The sequence below is a fragment of the Aegilops tauschii genome, chromosome 1 (assembly GCF_002575655.3).
Source record: "Aegilops tauschii subsp. strangulata cultivar AL8/78 chromosome 1, Aet v6.0, whole genome shotgun sequence".
Lineage (NCBI taxonomy): Eukaryota > Viridiplantae > Streptophyta > Magnoliopsida > Poales > Poaceae > Aegilops > Aegilops tauschii.
The window spans coordinates 87,104,661-87,125,168 of NC_053035.3; the positions used below are offsets into that span (position 1 = coordinate 87,104,661).

The 20,508-nt window shown below is 47.2% G+C and overlaps 2 protein-coding genes across 2 annotated transcripts; one reads left to right on the forward strand and one right to left on the reverse strand.

Moving 5' to 3' along the window:
- Window positions 1–376: 376 nt before the first annotated feature.
- Window positions 377–1,300, forward strand: LOC109772489 (glutathione S-transferase 4). The gene is made up of 2 exons (XM_020331177.4): window positions 377–624; window positions 708–1,300. Exons 1-2 carry the CDS (start codon window positions 423–425, stop codon window positions 1,178–1,180), a joined length of 675 nt encoding a protein of 224 aa, XP_020186766.3. The 5' UTR covers window positions 377–422; the 3' UTR covers window positions 1,181–1,300.
- Window positions 1,301–11,193: 9,893 nt separating this feature from the next.
- LOC109772501 (uncharacterized) lies at window positions 11,194–12,618 on the reverse strand. The gene has a single exon (XM_020331185.4). The coding sequence runs from the start codon at window positions 12,283–12,285 to the stop codon at window positions 11,362–11,364; it is 924 nt and encodes a 307-aa protein (XP_020186774.1). The 5' UTR covers window positions 12,286–12,618; the 3' UTR covers window positions 11,194–11,361.
- Between the last annotated feature and the right edge of the window lie 7,890 nt (window positions 12,619–20,508).

The window sequence follows — 20,508 nt, forward strand, 5'->3', positions numbered from 1 at the left end:
CCCCACCCCCTCTAGTACTAGTAGTGAATGTAGTATGTAGTATGAACCAGTGTTTGTGATGAATTTAGTGTTTGATCATGTCGTATATGTAGTATGTGATGAACTACTATGGTTGCAATTTCTCCCGTGAAACTTTTTTTTGAATTATGCAGTTTCATATATAGTTTCTGTTTGGCTGCGCACGTTTCCGACCCGCAAATGAGATCCGCGTCGAATTGCAAACGCATTTTACGGGGGTTTTGCGGAGTCTAAGGCAGTGTGGATCGGGACTATGCCGACAGTCTACTTTGGACGCAAGCAGTGACGCCACGAACACCCGTAACACAGATCCACGATCAGCAACTGCGCGCCTATTTAATCATTAACTCGGGTATGTATCGCAGTCAACTTCAAGAAGCGGACGCGAGCTATCTCGATAGTCGATGGCGCCGGCGCTCAAGGTGTACGGGTGGGCGGTCTCGCCGTTCGTGGCACGCCCCCTGCTGTGCCTGGAGGAGGCAGGCGTCGACTACGAGCTCATCCCCATGAAACGCGAGGCCGGTGACCACCTTCTGCCGGACTTCCTCGCCAAGAACCCCTTCGGCCAGGTCCCCGTTCTCGAGGACGGCGACCTCACCCTCTTCGGTAATTCCCATCATTATCTCTTTTTTGTTTATACTACGAGATCGCCAAGGAGAGCTTGTATTATTATCAAAAAAATCACGCAGAGTCGCGCGCAATTGCGAGGCACGTGCTTCGCAAGTACAAGCCGGAGCTGCTGGTGGGCGACGGCTCGCCGGAGTCGGCGGCGATGGTGGACGTGTGGCTGGAGGTGGAGGCCCACCAGCACCACCCCGTGGCGGGCGCCATCTCGATCCAGTGCCTCCTCGTCCCGCTACTCGGCGGCACGCGCGACCAGGCCATCGTCGACGAGAACGTTGTCAAGCTGAGGAAGGTGCTGGAGGTGTACGAGGCGCGGTTGTCGGCGTCCAAGTATCTCGCCGGGGAGTCGGTCAGCCTCGCCGACCTCAGCCACTTGCCGCTCATGCACTACTTCATGGAGACGGAGTACGCGTCGCTGGTGGAGGAGCGCCCGCATGTCAAGGCGTGGTGGGAGGAGCTCAAGGCCAGGCCGGCGGCGAGGAAGGTCAAGGAGTTCATGTCACCGGACTTTGGGCTGGGGAACAAGGCAGAGCAGTGATTGCAACGTCGGCGTATATGTTGTGTGTGTTTTCAGATTGTTTATCCGGTGTGAATGAAATAAAAAGTGGTCCGGGTCAGTACAATTTCTTTCAAATACCATGTTCGAACCATTCAAAAATTGTGTTTCAACCTAGTTTTTTTCTTAATAATCTGAGCAAGTATATTATTTGTTGATGACACGCGATTCAAAAACTAAACATATCCGCAAATCAACATGTGCTTGTGGTTGGATTGTTAGATGGACAGTGGTATCTCAGCCCATCACGGTTCAAATCCTGCTGCTCGTATTTATTCTGAATTTATTTCAGGATTTCAGACGATATGCGCCCGTCGGCTACGAGGCGCCTACGGTGACTTCGTAAAATCTCAAGATGATATGTCGATTCAGACTTTCGGAGGTGCTCATAGAGGTAGGGTGTGTGTGCGCGCGTTCATACAGGTGAGTGTATACGCGTATATATGAACGCTTGTGTCTGTACTGATGTTAAAAAAACAACTAAAGATATCCCCAAAAATAGGAGCAATGATCGCTCACTATGGTGGAAATATATGTGACCCTGCCTCACATCAGTGTCATCGTCGATCTATCTCGTCTCCTATGGCAGTTATGGAGATGCGGTGGATCGCGGTTGACGCGGATGGAGGGCTCCGTTTTTAGGTGTTCGTTTAGTTTAGTTAGTGTTTGTACCATGGTTAGGAAGGATAGGTGGTGGCGGCTCTCTGAAGATGGAATAAGATTCTTCTCACCTAACTCCGTCCCGACAGTGTGTCTAGCGTCATTGGAGGCGTGTGGAGGTGTGCCCCGTAAAAAAAATGATCTCGTGAGATTCGGTCGGTGTTTGTCTTTAGTGTTTGGTGGATCCTCTTGATGCCGGTTTTCGTTCGTCTACTTTCATGTGTCTTCAAGTTGGATCCTTTCGATATTGCTCATCTCTTCATCTACGACCGTTATTATTCTGGTGCACTGGCACTATAGGGTCATAGCACACGACTTCTCGATTGTCTTCTACAACAAGATTTGCCCAACTCCAATGATGGAGAGGTTATGACGGTATTGCGTCTTCGGCTTGCTCCAGTGCTTATAATGATCGCTAAGTGGTTTACAAATCTGGATGTATTTTTTGTTACTTCTAGGGCTCATTGTAATACCTTGATGTTTTGATGACTAAATTGAAAGTTTTCTCGCAATCTCAGCTCCATATGCCCCAACAAGCTGTGTTGTCGGGTCATAGTTCGTTTGAACATGTCACGAGCAATTTCCAAAAAGTGAGTAGTTGATGTTTATGCAAACAGTACATGAGTTGGACCAAAGTTCTTTACACTAGTTATACTTATTTGTTTGAATGAAAGAGAGGCCTTCCTCTCCGATTTAAATTGAAGAATACCATATGGATGAAAACAACATTCCCTTAGTTTCGCTCCAAGAGGAATATAAGTACCCCAGTGCTCTTGCGAAGGCCGTCTTACATTACCTATGGGGAAGGAAATTGCACAAACAACCAATTGTTGGAGTTGATTTTCTACATAACACCTATTCTTCAGATTTGTCGCACAAAAATGCCACCTATCGGTACAACGTGTTACGGCTAGTTCTAATTCATCGTTTGACTACATTGACATGATTCATGATGAGTGGAACTCGCTTGTAAGTGCGCACGTGAAAGAAAAAAAAGATCGCATCAGTCAGCCAATAAAAACTGCCAATATTCGCAGTTTTAGTTGATCGTTATATATTTTAAAATCCTAACATTTAAAATATCTCAAAAGTTAGTAATCATATATATACCTAATACTAATTTGAGAACATTTTAGCTTATTTGGACCATGTGTTGGAGATATTGGCAGCTTGTTGTCTTAATAGATTTTTTTTCAAATTCAAGAATTTTAAGAATACAATAAAAATCTAGTAAATGGAGTATTGACCTTGGAAATTTTTTTGACTCATTTTGACCATACCTTTGGGAGAAATTAAAGGTTTTAGTTAGCTTGAGCCAACTATCATTGCATGCTTTATGCGTTTGTAGTTACATGCAGGACCACCTATTAGAAATCATGTCAACATGATCAAGTGATGAATTAGAGCTATCTGCAACGGTTACACCAATAGGTTGTGTTAACCTGAAAAGTATGTGCCCCCGCAAAAAAAACCTGAAAAGTACGTGTTCCTTTGCAAATTCATCCCGAATAGTTGATGGTTTGTAGTAGTGCAGATGTACTTCGCGTGGCAGGCTACTGTTGATTATTCTCTTCTTTCACGGAAGATTGGAATTCAACCTAGTGATTTTTCTTGTAGATCAGACTTGTTGCATACGCCAAGCTTCCTTCCTGTCTAAGGAATTTTTTCTTAAGCTGTCCATATCATCAGCAGTATGAATATTGTATTGCTTTCTAAAAAAATTTAATTATGGACGTCAGAAATTTCTTGTGCAGGAAGGAAGCTTGACTCATACAACAAGTCCAATCCACAAGAGAAGGCACTAAGTTGACTTCCAATCTTCCATCAAAGAAGAGAAAAGTGTAGCAGCAGCGACACTACTATGTCCGTTTTCAAGAAAGATGGTCAGAGTTTCAGTATTTTGACTGCAAAAATATTTACAAGTATTCAAAATCATATGTGCGAATTTGTCTTAGAAAATATGTTTGGACTCAAATAGTGCCGGTTAAAGGCTACTTCGCCAACAGGCACACACTCCATGTGCGCTGGGCCGACACATTTATGCTTTTATTCATTTTTCTTAGGGTGCGCCCTAGGATTTGAACTCCAAACTACTTCGTTCATAGCGACACGTGGTGACCAACTCGCGGGACTTGTTTATGTTTACTTCTTTTTATCTTTTTGTTGTCTTTCCTTAGTGCGTGGAATATCTGGGTTTTTTCACCCGGTTTTCTAGGCTAGGTTCCGGTGGATTCTTTTTACCCAGTTTTCTTCCTTTTTTAAGTTTTTTATTTCTTTTTCGGAAAAGCTAAAATCCTGCCGACTGGCAGATTGCAACAGATCCGCACGATGTGAATCTCGTCCATTCTCGATCATACGGCGCTGGCTTAATCGATGTAATCCCGTCTTAATTGTTGCAATCCCGCATTGACTTAATTGCTGTAATCCCGCATTGATTAGTTGACTTCCCATATTAAATGGATCGTGACTAGGACTTTCCCGACTTAATCGATGTAATCCCGTCGCCTACTTTTTTTTTCTCTGAAAATCTTGGTGCGAAAAATATAGGTGCTTGGTGTGGGAATTGAACCCAACACCTCCAAAGTTTATACCCATCACCCTTACCATCTCACCAACTATTAATTGTTGTCTAAAAGAAGGCAACAAGGTATTCGAACCTTTTTACTACTATATGAGCAAACAAAGGAAGTTTTTCTAGTTCTTTTCTTGAATTTCTCTGATAACTCGCATACAATCATCATGATATCTAGTTTCACGAAGATTTTTTACCAACTCGTCTCAAGTTGATCACACCGTGGTAATTTTCTCACGCGGGGGTGGGGGAGAGCATGGGGTGAGGGGGGGGGGGGGGGGGGGGGGGGGGGGGGTTGATGAAATATACTACGCGTTAACTTTTGTGTGAATAGTATGGTAACTCACACATCGTAGATCTGATAACTTATGTGCCCCGGTCCTAATAACTTTGGCATGGGAGGGGGTGATGAAATATTCCCCTGGTACCTTTTATGTGAATAGCATGGTAACTCACACATCGCAGCCTGATAACTTACGTACCCCGGACCTGAAAACTTTGGCATGTGTGTGTGTGTGGGGGGGGGGGGGGGGGGTCAATGAACTTTGGCGACCGAAGGGGGGTTGACAAACTTTTGTGTGAATAGCATGATAACTCACACATCGCAGACCTCATAACTTATGCACCCCATCCTGGTAACTTTGGCAACGAGGGGGGGAGTTGATGAAATATCCCCTCGGTAGATTTTGTGTCGATATCATGATAACTGACACATCTAGACCTGATAACTTGTGGACCCCGGTCCTGATAACTTTGGCACGGGGAGTGGGGGGGGAGTTGATGAAACATCCCCTCGGTAGCTTTTGTGTGAATAGCATGGTAACTCACACATCGCACAAAATCATTTGCTCCAAGTTTTTAAAAGAGAAGGTCAGCGCAAGGGAGGAGATAACTTTGGCACGGGGGGAGATAACTTTTTCCCCACAAAAAATACAACTTCTTTTCTCTATGCCCAAAGTTACCGCAGTGTTTGTGAGTGAGTTATCAGGTTTGTGGCGTATATATTACCATGCTCTTTATAAAGAGTTATTGGCGTGTGTTACAAAAAAAATCATGTGGTCAAAAACATTACCACAGTGTTTGTGCGTGAGTTATCTGATCCATAGCGTATAAATTATCATGCTCCTTTTACATATAAGTTATCGGAATGTGTTACAACAACATTTTTTTCTTCGGGCCAATAGTTACCATGGTGTTTGTGAGTGAATTATCAGGTTCGTGACATATAATTACCACACTCTGTAAGCTATCGGGGTGTATTAAAACAATTTTTTACCTAGGATCAAAATGTTACAGCGATGTGTGAGCTATCAGGTCTATGATGCATGAATTACTGTGTACAAAAGGGAAGAAAAATTGGTAAAAAGAAAGAAAGAAAAATGGCTTGTTTTTCTAGTCGCGTATGTGCGAGTATAATTTTTATCGATCTTCTTTGTAATCACAAGTTGAAACCAGACCAGGTGGATATGACAAGTGATGATGGACCAAGAGGTAGTGAGTTTGACTCCCATCTCCTACGATATTTTTATCACGTTTTTTCTACCACGCCAGAAAATAAAAAGGAAGCGGGAGAAGTGGTGGGATCGCCAGAAAAATCAGAGATAGCGCGCGGGGCGGAAGAAGTGGATCGCGAGAGGATTGTGCGGATGTGTTGCTTAACGTTCAGTCGACTGGACGTTAGCATAGTCCTTCTTTTTTTATTACTTTATACTTTTCCTTTTTCGTTTCTCTTTCTATTTTTATTTTTCCTGTTTTTTCATGTTCCCTTTTAGTTTTCATATTTGATGGTCTTTTTTCCAAAATCAATGAATTATTTTTCAAATTCGATGAACTTTTTCCAAAATTAATGGACTTTTTTCAAATTTCATGAAGTTTCTTCAAATTCAATGAACTTTAAAAAAATGATGAACTTTGGACTCACATTTGATGAACTTTTTTCAAATTTTCAAAGTTTTTATAAAATCAATGAATTTGTTTTCAAATTCGTGCAGTTTCTTGAAAATTGATTAACTTTTTTCAATTTTGTGAACTTTCTTTGAATTTAGCAAACTCTCTTTTTGTGATTTTCATTCTTTTCAAAAAGTCAACTGATCAGTGGTCAACTATGACCAGTGAACCACGATCACTAACCGGGAAATCCGCGACTCCCGAACTAGCGATCCCCTCCGTTGCTGGGCCAGCCCACGGGAGCTGGCGCACGAAGTGCCACTGCTGTGTAGCGGGTGCTGGTATGGGAAAGTGGCGCTTAGAGCGTCAATTAGGAGCACGCGAACCTTCGGGGAGGGATCATCCAGAATCATTCAGGCGAGGAGAGAGTGCTCCCATTCCTCGTCCAGTGTGGGAGGGAGCAAGCAACGCGCTCCCATCCGCACACTTTGGGTCAATCCATTGGGGGCGTGGGGTAGCCTGTTTTTTTCATTAAGTTTTTATGTTTTATGTTTTCTCCTTATTTTTATCTGGTTATTCAAAAAAGTTGCGCTTTAATAAAGTGTAGAATTTTTTAAAATGTTCACAAATTAAATATTTTAAGTTTTCCTTTTTTGAAAAATAAAACGTTCTCAATCGTGAAAAATATTTTTGAATTCAAAAACTCTTCAGGAACTTGAAAAATATAATGTTCACTAATACAAAAAATGTTCATGAATTGCTAAAAATGTTCGATAATTCAAAAAAATCTTCGTAAATCAGAACATATCCATGAGAAAAATGTTCATTAAATTTTGAAAAGGTCTGATAAGTCAGAGAAATTAGGAATATAAAAAATATTCATTAGTTTAAAAAATCTTCACGACTTTAAACAAAGGTTTATGGATTCAAAAAAGGTTCAAGAAGTCCAAAATTATGAAATTTAAAAAGGAAAATTAAAACCCCAAAAATTAAAAAATTAAAAATCTAAGAAAAAATAGAGGGGAAAATAATAAGTTCAGGGAAGGTTCTAGAACATTGCCAAAACTGGTGAGAAAAACACCCGGAATGGGCCGGTCCATACAGAGGACGAGGAGCTATGCCTTTCATGGTTATTCCCTAACGCAAGCAGGGAATAGGATCCGCTGCGAGGAGACCCGACAAGGCGACCCACCCATCCCCAAGCTAAACCGCACTTACGTCAACCCCACGCCGGTCCCAAAAATCTGTGAGGGCTATTTCTCGCCCGTACTGATTCCTATTAGGATTCGCCTATGAGTGGGAAATAATGGGCCAACCCATGTTAGATTTATTTTCTTTCTTTTTTCGGTGTATTTCCATTTCTTGCAGCTTGGTTTTTCTTTATTTTTTCTTGTTTTCCTTTTTACTATTTCTTTCGCCCGTGTTCTTTGGTTTTTTTTGTTTTCTTTGTTCTTTTATGGTTTCCTGCACTTTTCTTTTTTTTTTCTCAAGTTTTCATCAGTTTTTAGTTTTTTTCCTTTTTTCTTATTTCAACACTTGTCCAGTTTTTTCACGCATGATGTTCCTTTTTCGTACACATAAAGGACATTTTCCTTGCATAAGTTTAAAATTTTTTAAATATATGTTTCACATCATTTTAATATATGTTCTAATCTCTTTCCTTTTGTCTTAAACAATGTACATTGTTTTTTTATATGAGGAATATTTTGTATATAAGTTTCACATTTTCCAAATACATAATTAACTTCTTTTAGATAAATCTTCTGATGTCTAATTTTTTAACACAAACTACATTTTTTAGATAAATATATATATATATATATATATATATATATATATATATATATATATATATATATATATATATATATTGATGTCTATTTTTTTCTACCTATTGCATTTTTTCGTGACATATGAAACATTTGTTTATACAGGTAACAGTTTTTAAGTACATGATTAACATTTCTTGAAACATATGTATTGATGCCTACTTTTTCCTTTTACAATGTTCATATACACATGAAAAGTTTTTATATATATGTTTAACAATATTTCAATACATGATTAACATTTTTTTACATACATGTTTTGATTAGTATTTTTTCATACACATTGTGTGCATCAGAAATATTTTTAGAGTTTTTTAACATTTTTCAAATACACGGTTTACATTTATAAAAGTTTGATGAATAATTTAGAAAACTAAAATGGAAAAAGGTTAATTAAAATAAAAATAAAGGAGAAAAATAGAAACAGAAATAAAAATATAGAAAGTACAAACAAAAGGAAATTAAAAAACATGGGTGATGCTATCATGGCCCCCGAAAAACGTCCAAGTGAGTAGCCCAGAAAAACAACCTTAGGCTTTGTTTGGTTGAGGCCGCTAATAGGCGCTGGCACGCCGACCCAAAACTCGGCCGGTCGCAGCCCATCTACGCGATTCAATGCATAGCGTCCGTAGGATTCGCTGGTCACCGCAAACAAAAAAAGTCAACACATGGGTGTTCCCCATCCCCCATGCAGCCCGGCACCACACAGCCGTTCCGCTCGCGGTGCCTAGCACGCTCACGACTGGCGACACCCCCACTTGCGTCGTCCTCGACTTCCCACTCTTGCCGGCCACCCGCGCCCCGCGCTCTGCGTCCTCTCGTGGCGCCGTGCTCGGCGGTGACCGCTTGTGCTTGCTGGTCGGCCAACGATGAGGCTTGCATCTTCTCGCTGACCGGTGTAGCTTCTTCGCCGACTCATCGCAGCACCATCGTGTATCGTCTGCCTCTCAACGCTGGCACCATCGTCAGCTCACCGCGTCGGTCAAAGCTTTCTCAGACGTCGGTTGTAGCTTTTTTGTGTCGTTCATAGCTTATGTCACCTCCGGTTGAAGCCTTTTTTGTTGCCAGTTGAAGCTTTTTTCATCAACGGTTGTAGCTTTCAAAAACACCGGTTGCAGCTTCTGTGGTGTCGGGCCCTGCTTCCGTCTTCTCTTCGGTTGAAGCTTTTTTTCTCGTCGGTTGTAGCTTTCTCAAATGCCGGTTGCAGCAACCTTGACTAGCCGTCGTACCGACAGCACCTCGTTCCAGCATCGATGGTTGCCGGTTGCAACACCTATGGCCGCCGTCTCGAGCTCCGGCTAATGCTGGTTGTAGCACAGCCTTCGGGTGGCCGTGGTGCACCATTGTAGCATCCCGAGGGAACACTGCCACGGATCGCATGGCCGTGGCCCAATCCAGTGCATCTCCTAGCAGCACGATCGTCGTGCGCGTCCCAAGGGTGATCAGGACGAACTCACAGCGTCTCCTGGGAGTTCGTGCGTGCCACCGTGGCTGAAGTGGGAAGAAGAGATGGGGAGGCGGCCGCCGTTTGTCGGTTGTAGCATCGCCCACCTTTGGCTCCAGCTTGCCACCACGCTGGTTCCAGCTTGCCGTCGTGACGGTTGCAGCACCGGGAATTCTCCCCCCCGGTTGTATCCAATCGACGTACTCGTAGCACCCCCATGGCCGGTTCCAGCTCCTTTGGATACCCGTTGTAGCACTCTGGTGGCTGGTTGCAGCTCCTGTAAAACGATTGCAGCACGTCATCTTGCCCGGATCCAGCAGGCAGTAGGGCACCTTGCTCTCCCCCTGGAGATTGCACCAAGACATGGCACCTGTCTCAGCAACCACTAGGGGCCGTTGTAGCATATGGAAAAAAATCGCCGGTGGCAGCAAAAACTTCCTCTCCGATGAATGGCGTGTGTCTCCGGGCAGCTCGAAGTCAGCCATGGTCTCTGCAAAAAAAAACGGTGAGAGCTTTCGCGCAACAGGCCAGTCAGGGGTGGAGGTTTGAGATGGACAGAAGCGGAGGAAACCAGCTCGGGTTGTGCCGTCCATGGCGTCTCGAGCGTGAGCGGGGGGAGAAGAGATGGAAGAGGATGTGCGGTTGAGAAAGAAACGTATGAAACGATAAGATTCCTGGAGTAAATCACGTGGTGCCACTGCCAGCGAGCGCGCGCGTCGGAATCGACCGACCAAATTTTCAACTGGCGCGCTGGCGTGAAATGTTCCTCTCTCCAAGAGGGTTGGAGGGGATTGGTGAGGATTGAAACGTATTTTGACTTACAAGGGGTTTAAATCTCCTCAAACCCCGTCAATCCTCTCACATCCACACTCAACCAAACAAGGCCTTATTGAAAAGTACTCCTTTCAAATGTCACTCCGCCCTTCCAACTTGAAAGTTTTCCATGTTTTCATAGATACGTGATACGTCTCCAACGTATCTATAATTTTTAATTGTTTCATGCTATTATATTATTTATTTTGGATGTTTAATGGGCTTTAATATACTCTTTTATATTATTTTTGGGACCAACCTATTAACCGAAGGCCCAGTGCAAATTGTTGTTTTTTTTGCCTATTTCAGTGTTTCGCATAAAAGGAATATTAAACGGAATCCAAACGGGACGAAACCTTCGCGAGGATCTTTCTTGGAAGAAACACAATCCAGAAGACTTGGAGTGGAAGTCAGAGACGCAACGAGACGGCCACGGGGTCGGCACGCCCCCCACCCTCGTGGGCCCCTCGTAACTCCACCGACCTACTTCTTTCGCCTATATATAATCTTATACCCTGAAAACATCGGGGGAGCCACAAAACCACTTTCGCCTATATATATGTGCTTTTGCAAAACTGTAAACTAATATCAGAAACAGAGCTGCTAAATTACAACACAGACAAAGAGAGATGGGTGGGGGCGTCTCCATGTTGTGCCCGGAGAGGCCGCGACGAGCTCTTCCCCCTCGACATGGCGGCGCTCCAGCATAGACGAGCCTCCTCTCCTGCCGAGGTTCAGCTGCTCAATTATTGTTCACTGCTATGCCCATTGCTCATCAGTGCAAGCTCTGTTTTTCTGAATGCATACCAACCAGTTCAATTCAGATAAGAACCCAGACGACAAATCCTCAGTTGATCCACCAGTCTCAGTTACAACAAGTATCATCGATCTGAATAGGCGAAAACGAACTGAAACCTACTGGAGTAGATCGATGAAGTGAGGTGAAAAATCCAGCTGGTCAGGAGCAGATGGGGCAGAGCACGAGGCCGTTCTCGTTGCACTCCCGGCATCGGAGCACCACGCCTCTCTCCGGGCGCCCTTTCACCGCAGCGCCGACGCCGGACAGCACCTTGCGGCTGCCGGAGCAGTCGAAGCAGGGGAGGAACCTCATGCCGCCGCAGCCGTCGCAGCAGCCGTGGGAGCGCGCGCGGGGGAGGCCCTCCAGCAGCGGCGCCAGCGCGCCCTCCTCGTCCAGCCGCAGCACCTCCTCCGCGCCGCCCACGTGGCGGCCCCGCACGAACAGCCGCGGCAGCGCCGCCGGGGCGCCCGGGAGGAGCAGCGCGCGGAGCTCGTCCCGGAAGCCGCGGTCCATGGAGACGTCGCGCTCGCGGAAGGCGACGCCGTGGGACTGCAGCGCCGCGCGCGCCGCGTTGCAGGCCTCGAAGGTGGCGCGCACGGCGCGGAGCGTGGTGGTGTAGAGCACCGCGCAGCGCGCGCCGCCGGGCGGGCAGCGCTGCGGCGGAGGTGGGACGCGCGCCGCGGCGTTGCCGTCGATGGCGCGGAGCGGGAAGCGGATGGGGCGGGGCGGGCGGTCGCCGGCTTCCCTGCGGGCGGGGCCGCGCGGGGACTTGGATTTGGCCGGGGTGGAGGGGTCGTGTAGGCCGGCCATGAGCTCCCACGAGTTGATGACCTCCGCCTCCGGCTGCTCGTCGGAGGGCGGCTTGGGCTTGGCCCTGCAGGAGGGGAGCGAGAGCGGTGGGACGGGCGGAGGCGGCGGCGGTGGAGGGGGTGTGGATTTGGTGGTGGAAGGGGAGGCGGTGAGGTTGTAGGTGAGGATGCCGTAGGTGGAGGAGGTGAGGGAGACGATGTGGGACGCGGAGGCGGATACCCCGATGATCCGGCGCTCGTCGTCCTCGGTGAAGGTCGACGACACGCACCCCATCGATCTGTCTACTGTGGGCGGACTCGACTCGGCTCTCTCCTCTGCTCCGGCCTGCTCTGCGGGCTGCGGCGCGGTGGTGGAAACCTGGGAGGTGGGGAGGGGAGGGGAGGAAGGGAAGGGAAGGGAATGGGGGGGAAGAGGATTCAAAATTTCAATTCGAAGAGAGACAGACTGCCGCCCGCCCCGCTCCGCTCGAGGACAAGTGATAATAAAGGACGGCAAGAAATGAAGCGTGGGCCAATAATTTTCAGTTGGGTGCAGATGGTGTTGCCGAGGATAAATGCTTGTCGACGGAGAACACACTTCAAATCAAAACTACTCAGCGCGACTTTGACCTAATGGCTCGCTGGAATCTTCGCTCGTTGTACTATTATAAAATCGAATGGGATTTTGTCAAGGTAGGGCCAGTTCTATTAGACTATCCACAGTTGGAATAACGTAGGTAGTAACATCACACATATCTAAGTTAAATAGATGATGTGGCATGCAATAAATGAAGAAAGAGATGAAAGTGGTAACATAACTAGTTACTACTAGTATGAGTAACATCACACATATCAAGGCAAGATGTGTCTATAGCCTAATAAATGAAGTGCTCCATGTTACCACACATATGTTACTCCCCACTATGAAGGTAGTAACATAAACTAGTAATATGGGTATGTTACTAGTCTATGTTACTACCCATTGTGGCTAGTCTTAGAGTATCTACTGTCAGGCTCCTCAAATGTGTATACGCTCTGGCGGGCGGGGGCCTCCTAGTTAGCGCGCGGGTCGGATAGTCTCCTATCACAAATCCCACGTATCCTGCCAGCTCGTTGAGCCAGCCCCCGCGGCAGTGCTGGTGATCTTTTTTTTTCAATCACAAAGATTTCACTAATAATCTAGCATCCGAATTTTAGGCATGGCAAGTTGAATGTTTTAATTGCAAATTACATTGTCACGGCATGGAATTCCCTTCAACGAGCAAGGAAGATCCTAGCCATGTTCAGTTTTTCCCTAGGATCTGCCATGCTTAAACATCTGACATTAGATTTTTTAAGTTTTCATTTTAATAAATCTTCAATAATTTCTAAAACATTCATGAATTTTAATAAAATCTAGAATTTGGGAGACTGTTTGTAAATTCAAAAAATTGTTCGCGGTTTCAAAAAATGTTTCCTGATCACAAAAATGTTCACAAATTTTAAAAAAATGTTCGCGGTTTCAAAAAATGATCGTGGATTCAAAAGATGTTTCCTGATCACTAAAAATGTTCACAAATTTTAAAAAATGTTCGCGGTTTCAGAAAATGATCGTGAATTCAAAAAATGTTTCTTGATCACTAAAAATGTTCACAAGTTTAAACAAATGTTCACAAATTCAAAAATATTCATTCAAAAATATTGGTAAAAACAAAAAAAACTCATGAGTTCAAAAAAAGTTCATGAATTTAAAAAGATAGGTCTGTGAATTTCAATAATTGTTCACAAATTTGAAAAAATATGTTCATGACTTAAAAAAAAGTTCATAGAGTTCACCAAATGATCGTGGGTTCTATTTTTTTTTTACTAATTTCACAATTTTTTTGCATGTTTAAAGATGATCACAATTTTTTTAAACTTTGTGAAATCCAAAAAATATTCACAGGTTCACAAAATGTTCATTACTTTCAAGGAATGTTTGCGAGTTTGATAAAAATGTCCATGAATTTCAAAAATTGTTCACAACTTTAAAAATATTATTGAATTTGAATTTTTTTTGTGATTTTAAAAAAAGTTCATGTATTGGAAAAAAAAAGTGATTTTACAAAAATATTACAAATTTTAAAGAAAAAGGAAAAGAAAAAAAGAAAAAACATAACAGGAAAAACAAAAATGAAATAAAAAACAGAAGAAAAAAAACATAAAATGAAATAAAAAACTCCCATCTGCCGCGACATTCACCCAGCAGGACCTGTATGGGCCACCACAGTCGAAGCTAAATTCGAAGATCCCTCTGTAGTCTATCTCGACTCGACATGATGGTAACCGTTTCAGGGATATACCCAGGTTTGGGCTCTCACGGAGAAGATAATATCCTATGTCGTGCTCTTTGCTTTATTGTGTTGGGGTGTGTAACGCCCACGATGCGGCTATATCTCCCACGTGTCGAGGCACGACTTAGAGGCATAACCGCATTGTGGTTTAGTCGCAAGAAGGGTCATCTTCACACAATCCCATGTAATGAACAAGAATGGGATAAAGAGTTGGCTTACAATCGCCACTTCACACAATACATAAATAAATCATACATCATTCAGAGTACACACATAGGTCCGACTACGGAACCAAAAGAAAGAAGACAACCCAACTGCTAGATCCCTGATCGTCCCAACTGGGCTCCACTACTGATCAACAAGGAAAGAAACAACACAACAGACAAGATCTTCATCGAGCTCCCACTTGAGCTCAGTTGCGTCACCTGCACTGGTATCATCGGAACCTGCAACTGTTTTGGAAGTATCTGTGAGTCACGAGGACTCAGCAATCTCACACCCGCGAGATCAAGACTATTTAAGCTTAAAGGAAAGGATGGGGTAATGAGGTGGAGCTGCAGCAAGCACTAAGCTTATATGGTGGCTAACATACGCTAAAGAGAGCGAGAAGAGAAGCAACGGAACGGTCGTCAACTAGCAATGACCAAGAAGTGATCCTGAACTCCTACTTACGTCAAACATAACCCAGAAACCGTGTTCACTTCCCGGACTCCGCCGAGAAGAGACCATCACGGCTACACACGCGGTTGAGGCGTTTTAATAAAGTCGAGTGTCAAGTTCTCTACAACCGGATATTAACAAATTCCCATCTGCCACATAACCGCGGGCACGGCTTTTGAAAGATAATACCCTGCAGGGGTGTCCCAACTTAGCCCATCATAAGCTCTCACGGTCAACGAAGGATAAACCTTCTCCCAGGAAGACCCGATCAGTCTCGGAATCCCGGTTTACAAGACATTTCGACAATGGTAAAACAAGACCAGCAAAGCCGCCCGAATGTGCCGACAAATCCCGATAGGAGCTGCACATATCTCGTTCTCAGGGCACACCGAATAAGTCAAGCTACGAGTAAAACCAGACCTCGAGTTTCCCCGAGGTGGCCCCGCAGGCTGCTCGGTTCGGACCAACACTCGAAGGAGCACTGGCCCGGGGGGGGGGGTTTAAAATAAAGATGACCCTTGAGTCTGCAGAACCCAAGGGAACAGGGGATAGGTGGTACCAAATGGTAAAACCAAGGTTGGGCCTTGCTGGAGGAGTTTTATTCAAAGCGAACTGTCAAGGGGGTCCCATAAATCACCCAACCGCGTAAGGAACGCAAAATCAAGGAACATAACACAGGTATGACGGAAACTAGGGCGGCAAGAGTGGAACAAAACACCAGGCATAAGGCCGAGCCTTCCACCCTTTACCAAGTATATAGATGCATTAATTAAATAAGAGATATTGTGATATCCCAACATAAACATAATCCAACATGGAGCAAACTTCATCTTCTCCTACAACTAGCAACGCTATAAGAGGGGCTGAGCAAAAGCGGTAACATAGCCAAACAATGGTTTGCTAGGAAGGGTGACAAAGGTTAGAGGAGGTTTCATGGCAATTTGGGAGGCATGATATAGCAAGTGATAGGTGGCGCAGCATAGCAATAGAGCGAACAACTAGCAAGCAAAGATAGAAGTGATTTCGAGGGTATGGTCATCTTGCCTGAAATCCCGCTAGGAAGAAGAACGAGTCCATGAAGAAGACAAGCGGACGTAGTTGAACGAATCCTCACAACTCCGGAACGAAACCGAAGCTAACGAGAGAAGCAACCCGGAAAGAAACAAACAACATAGTAAACAACCATCACATTCACATGGCATGATGCACAAACAAGTATGATGCATGTCCGGTTTAAAGAGGCATGGCATGGCAAAGTGCAACAAACAATACTACAAGTTAAGTGGAGCTCAATATGCAACGAGTTGCACATTGACGAAACACCACATCAATTATTTAGTTCTCTCCCGCTTATGGACCCAACAATATTAAATGTTATTAACCATGGCAAGAGGCGAAGCATATGGAAACTACCTATTTTAGGCAATTTAAATGAGGCCGGAATGACAAACAACAATTTCCGGAAAATCCTCATGTCCATAATTTAGATTTAGTACTGTTCTGCCCTAAACACAATTTTAATGTTGTTAAACAGCAAAATGAAGTGCACCATGTTAAACTAGGCATTTTTCTACCCCATTTACATATATAATTTATTAAAATCCGAGCTACGGTTATTTAGTTATGAAATATATCATTTTAACATGGCATTTAAGCAAATTTAAACAAACAGCATTTTAAACATTTTTAACATGGTTGAAAGCAGCATATTATGAAACTAGAGGAAATTCTAGACATTTTTCATATATAAATTATTTTAATCCGATGCACTGCTGTGAAGTTATTATATGCATGATGTATGAGGGGTTTTCTGCAACTAAGCAAAACATGGGGCGGCTGGGACTCGAACCCCAGACCCCTCGAATGGATAGAGGCCGCGCTAGCCACTGGGCTAGCTGATATGCTTGCGGTGGAAACATAGTGGCAAACTTAAATAACCTATACATGCCAGAACGGATCTAGGAAAGGATCGAAGCTTCGTTCATGGAGGAAGTTGCTCACAGCGGGAAAACAGAGGCCGGCGGCCATGGCGATGCTGACCCTTGGTTGGCTGGGTGAGCGGAAGGAGCTGGGCGCCCCTAGCCTTGCGGCCCTTGCGCACATGCCGGCGTGGGAAGTCAACGGGCAGGGGCAGCTTCCTTTGTCTGCTCCCGACAGAAGGAGGCAGCGCGGCGCGGAGCAGCGCTTGGGCTGCGGTACGAAGGCGACGACAGCGACGCGCAAGGCGGGCAGGGATGGCCGGCGGTCGACGAAGATGGCCGGGACCAGACGGATCTGACTGGAGATGGTGGCCGGCGGGCTGGAGCTCCTTGCAGCTTCCATGGCATACTCCTGCGAAGAACAGAGAGGGCGGGAGATACTAGAGTGAGAAAGAGAAGAGGAACCAAGGGAGGAAGGGGACAGGAAGAGAAGGGAGGCGAGGCCGGCCTGGGGGAGCTGGTCGCCGGCGCCGTCGTCCGGTTGAGGGGGAGGCGGCGGGATCGAGGCGCGGGCGCAGAAGCTCATGTGCGTGCTCGCACACGAGCGCGAGGCTCTTTCCTCGGTTGGTTCCTGGAGGCAGCGCAAGGACGAGGTAGGGGATTGCGCGAGGTACTTGGCGGCGGGGCTGGCCTGAAGCTACTGCTGGTGGCCGGCCTGAGGAAGACGAGGTGAGGAGGAGGCGCTCAGCTGGAGGGTTCGAGCGACGGGAGGAGCGGGCGATGGTGCGGTGGTGGATCGGGCAGGCGTGCCGATCGAGGAAGGTGGGTGGCGGCGCTGGGTTTGCTCGGGAAGGAATGAGGGGATCCCAAGGCAGAGGGGACTGGAGGAGTGGCGGCGGCGCGATGGGATCGATGGGACAAGGGGCTTGAATTTAGGGATTGGTCTAGGGTTGGACTAATATATATAGCAGATGAATTTAGGTTAGGGGATATTTGGTCCCTCCGATTTAAATCGGACGGTCTAGAAAAATAAGCTAGGAGAGTCCAACAAAGAAAACAGTGATGTTTTATAGACGTTTGGGGATGATCTGAATCCAACGGTCACGACCGAGTGGGTTGGGTTCGGGACAGGTTTCGGACGCGCGCGAGAAGGGGTTTTATGCATTGTGCAGGGAGATAAGGCGAACGAAGAAGAGGGAAACGAGAACCCGGTTGGTCTCGAAAGGGGCAACGGAGGCAACAGGGAGAAGCGGGAACTACGAACGGACCACGAGTTTTAAAAACATGCGGATGCAAAGCGATGATGCAATGATGAATGCAACAAACAAATAAAACACACGGCGCACACGAAAACATGGAAGGCGTCTGGAGCGTCGGTCTCGGGGCGTTACAGGGTGTATACAAAATATAAAGTACTAGGGGATTGTGATTCTGCAGTACGGCAAGACCGACCCCTGGCTTATATAGCATACCGGGGTCCCTAGGGTTTACACGACTAGGTCGGCTACGTCGATGGAGGTAGAATCCTCCACGTATCAGTCTTCGTCTCTTGTACGTCAAGCAAGGTTTTGGTTACCGGTCGAAATTTCGAGATTTCCCATGGTTACCGCGTATTTCCGTGCCCCTCGGTAAATCCCCGTACCAAGCAAAAAATACCAGTTTTTTGAATTTTTTGAATTTTTTGAATTTAAACACTCAATTTATAGTAAGGTACGTAGGATCTAATTGATGCCATGAGAGTTGGTTCTGGCGTGTTGGTAGCAACATAGTTCCTGTTTTGAGAGGTCTCTGTGGTTCCAATGTTCGTTCATTCACTTATTTGAATTCAAAATTCAACTATAAATTCGAAATATTCTCGGTATTTCTCGGTAACCGTGGTAACCGCGTTTATTAGTCCCCCTCACTAAAAACGCCTCATTTGGTAACCAAAACCTTGACGTCAAGCCTTCCGGAGTCATCGCGTATACCGCCATGGGCCGCCCAAAGTGGTCCAGGACGGAATCGACAATGGGGTCCTTTGCCCAGCCCACCAGGCCGGGAATCGGCATCATGAGAGGTCCCTTGGTCGGGACACCATAAGAGTGGGCAGGCTCACTCCTTCAATTCTTGATGCACCGATGTTAGAGATATATTTGGGATACTTGTATTTGGTAGTCTAGGATTTGTAATCCGTCTCCTATCTTATCTTCAGGAGAGGTGTCTTGCCCTCCAAGTCTTGTACTCAATATATACTTGCCCTCGAGGCTCAATAATACATCCATCATATTCTGCAACAATCTCTCTTTCTCCCTTCTAACATGGTATCAGAGCAAGTCGATCCTAAACCCTAGCCGCCGCTTCCGCACCCGCGTCCGCCCCTGGGGCGATCGGTCTCCATGACCGCCGCCGGGGGCCGCGCCGCCCGTACCTAGGGTTTGTCCACCGGCCGTGTTGGCCGGCTGCCCTAGAGAGTCCTTTTTTCCCGATCCTTTGATCCGGGTTTTCTCTCTCTCACCGGTCGCTTTGATCGGCGTCTACTTTTTGGTTTTCCGGTCTATGTGATCCGGTTTGCGTCGCCCACCGCCGCCGTCGACCCCGTGCGCCTCTACTCCAACACCGGCGCGATTGACCGGCTTCTTCACTGACCCAGCGGCCTCGCGCGTCGTCCGCGCGTCTGCCCGTCGGTCGCCCCGACTCGGCGGCCTTGCGCGTCGGCCCGCCGGTCGCCCCGACCCGGCGGCCTCGCGTCATGCGGCGGTCCTTCACCGCCGTCGTTCGCGCGACGGCCCGCCCGTCGATCTACGCCGGCCGTCACCGCCCTGCTCCGACCGGGACTCCTGCATCACCCTGACCCGGCGGCCTCGTGCCATGCGGCGGCCAATCATAGCCGCCCTGCCGCCCGCCGCCGCCGGCTTCATCTCGGACTCCGCCGCCACCGCGCCTCCACTGAGCGGTGTCCCCGATCTCGCGCGCGATCGGATTGATCACCCACCCGCCGCCGCGATCCGCCTCATCTACGCCGTGCGACCGACCTGGCCCGTCGGTTGCGCGCGCCTCCGCAGGCCCCGTGAAGATCGTCCCCGAGTTCAGCGCGCCTCTCCACCGATCGAGCATCGGGTTGCCGCTGCGTCGCCCCGTCGGGCCGCAGCGCCGCCGCCCCGTGGTTCTCCTCGCGGCTGCATCGACTCGTGTGTCGCCGCTGCGTCGCCCCTTCGGACCGTAGTGTCGCGATACGCGGTCCCCGCCGCCGCCCCGAGGCCGTCCCCGCGGCTGCACCGACTCGCGACCCGCCGTTGCGTCGCCACTTCGGGCCGCAGCGTCGCGGCCCGCGGTCCCCGCCGCCGCCCCGAGGTCTTCCCGCCGTCGCCCCGACCCGCCTGCAGCCGCTGCGTTGCCCCTTTGGGTCGTAACACCGCGGCCCGCGGTCCACTCCGCCGTCACAGCGCGTCGACCTCCCGTGGTATGCGCCGCGCCGTCTCCCTTGGCGCGGGAACGCCACCGTCGGCGCCGGTCTTCGTCACGCTGTCAGGGTTCTTCGCCTACTTCGAGCACCGCCGCGGCCGCCGTCAGGCCGCCGCCGCCGCCGCTACCTTCGTAGCCGCCGCCGCCGCCCGTCCTCCCTCTTCGTCTTCGTCCAAGCACCAGCCC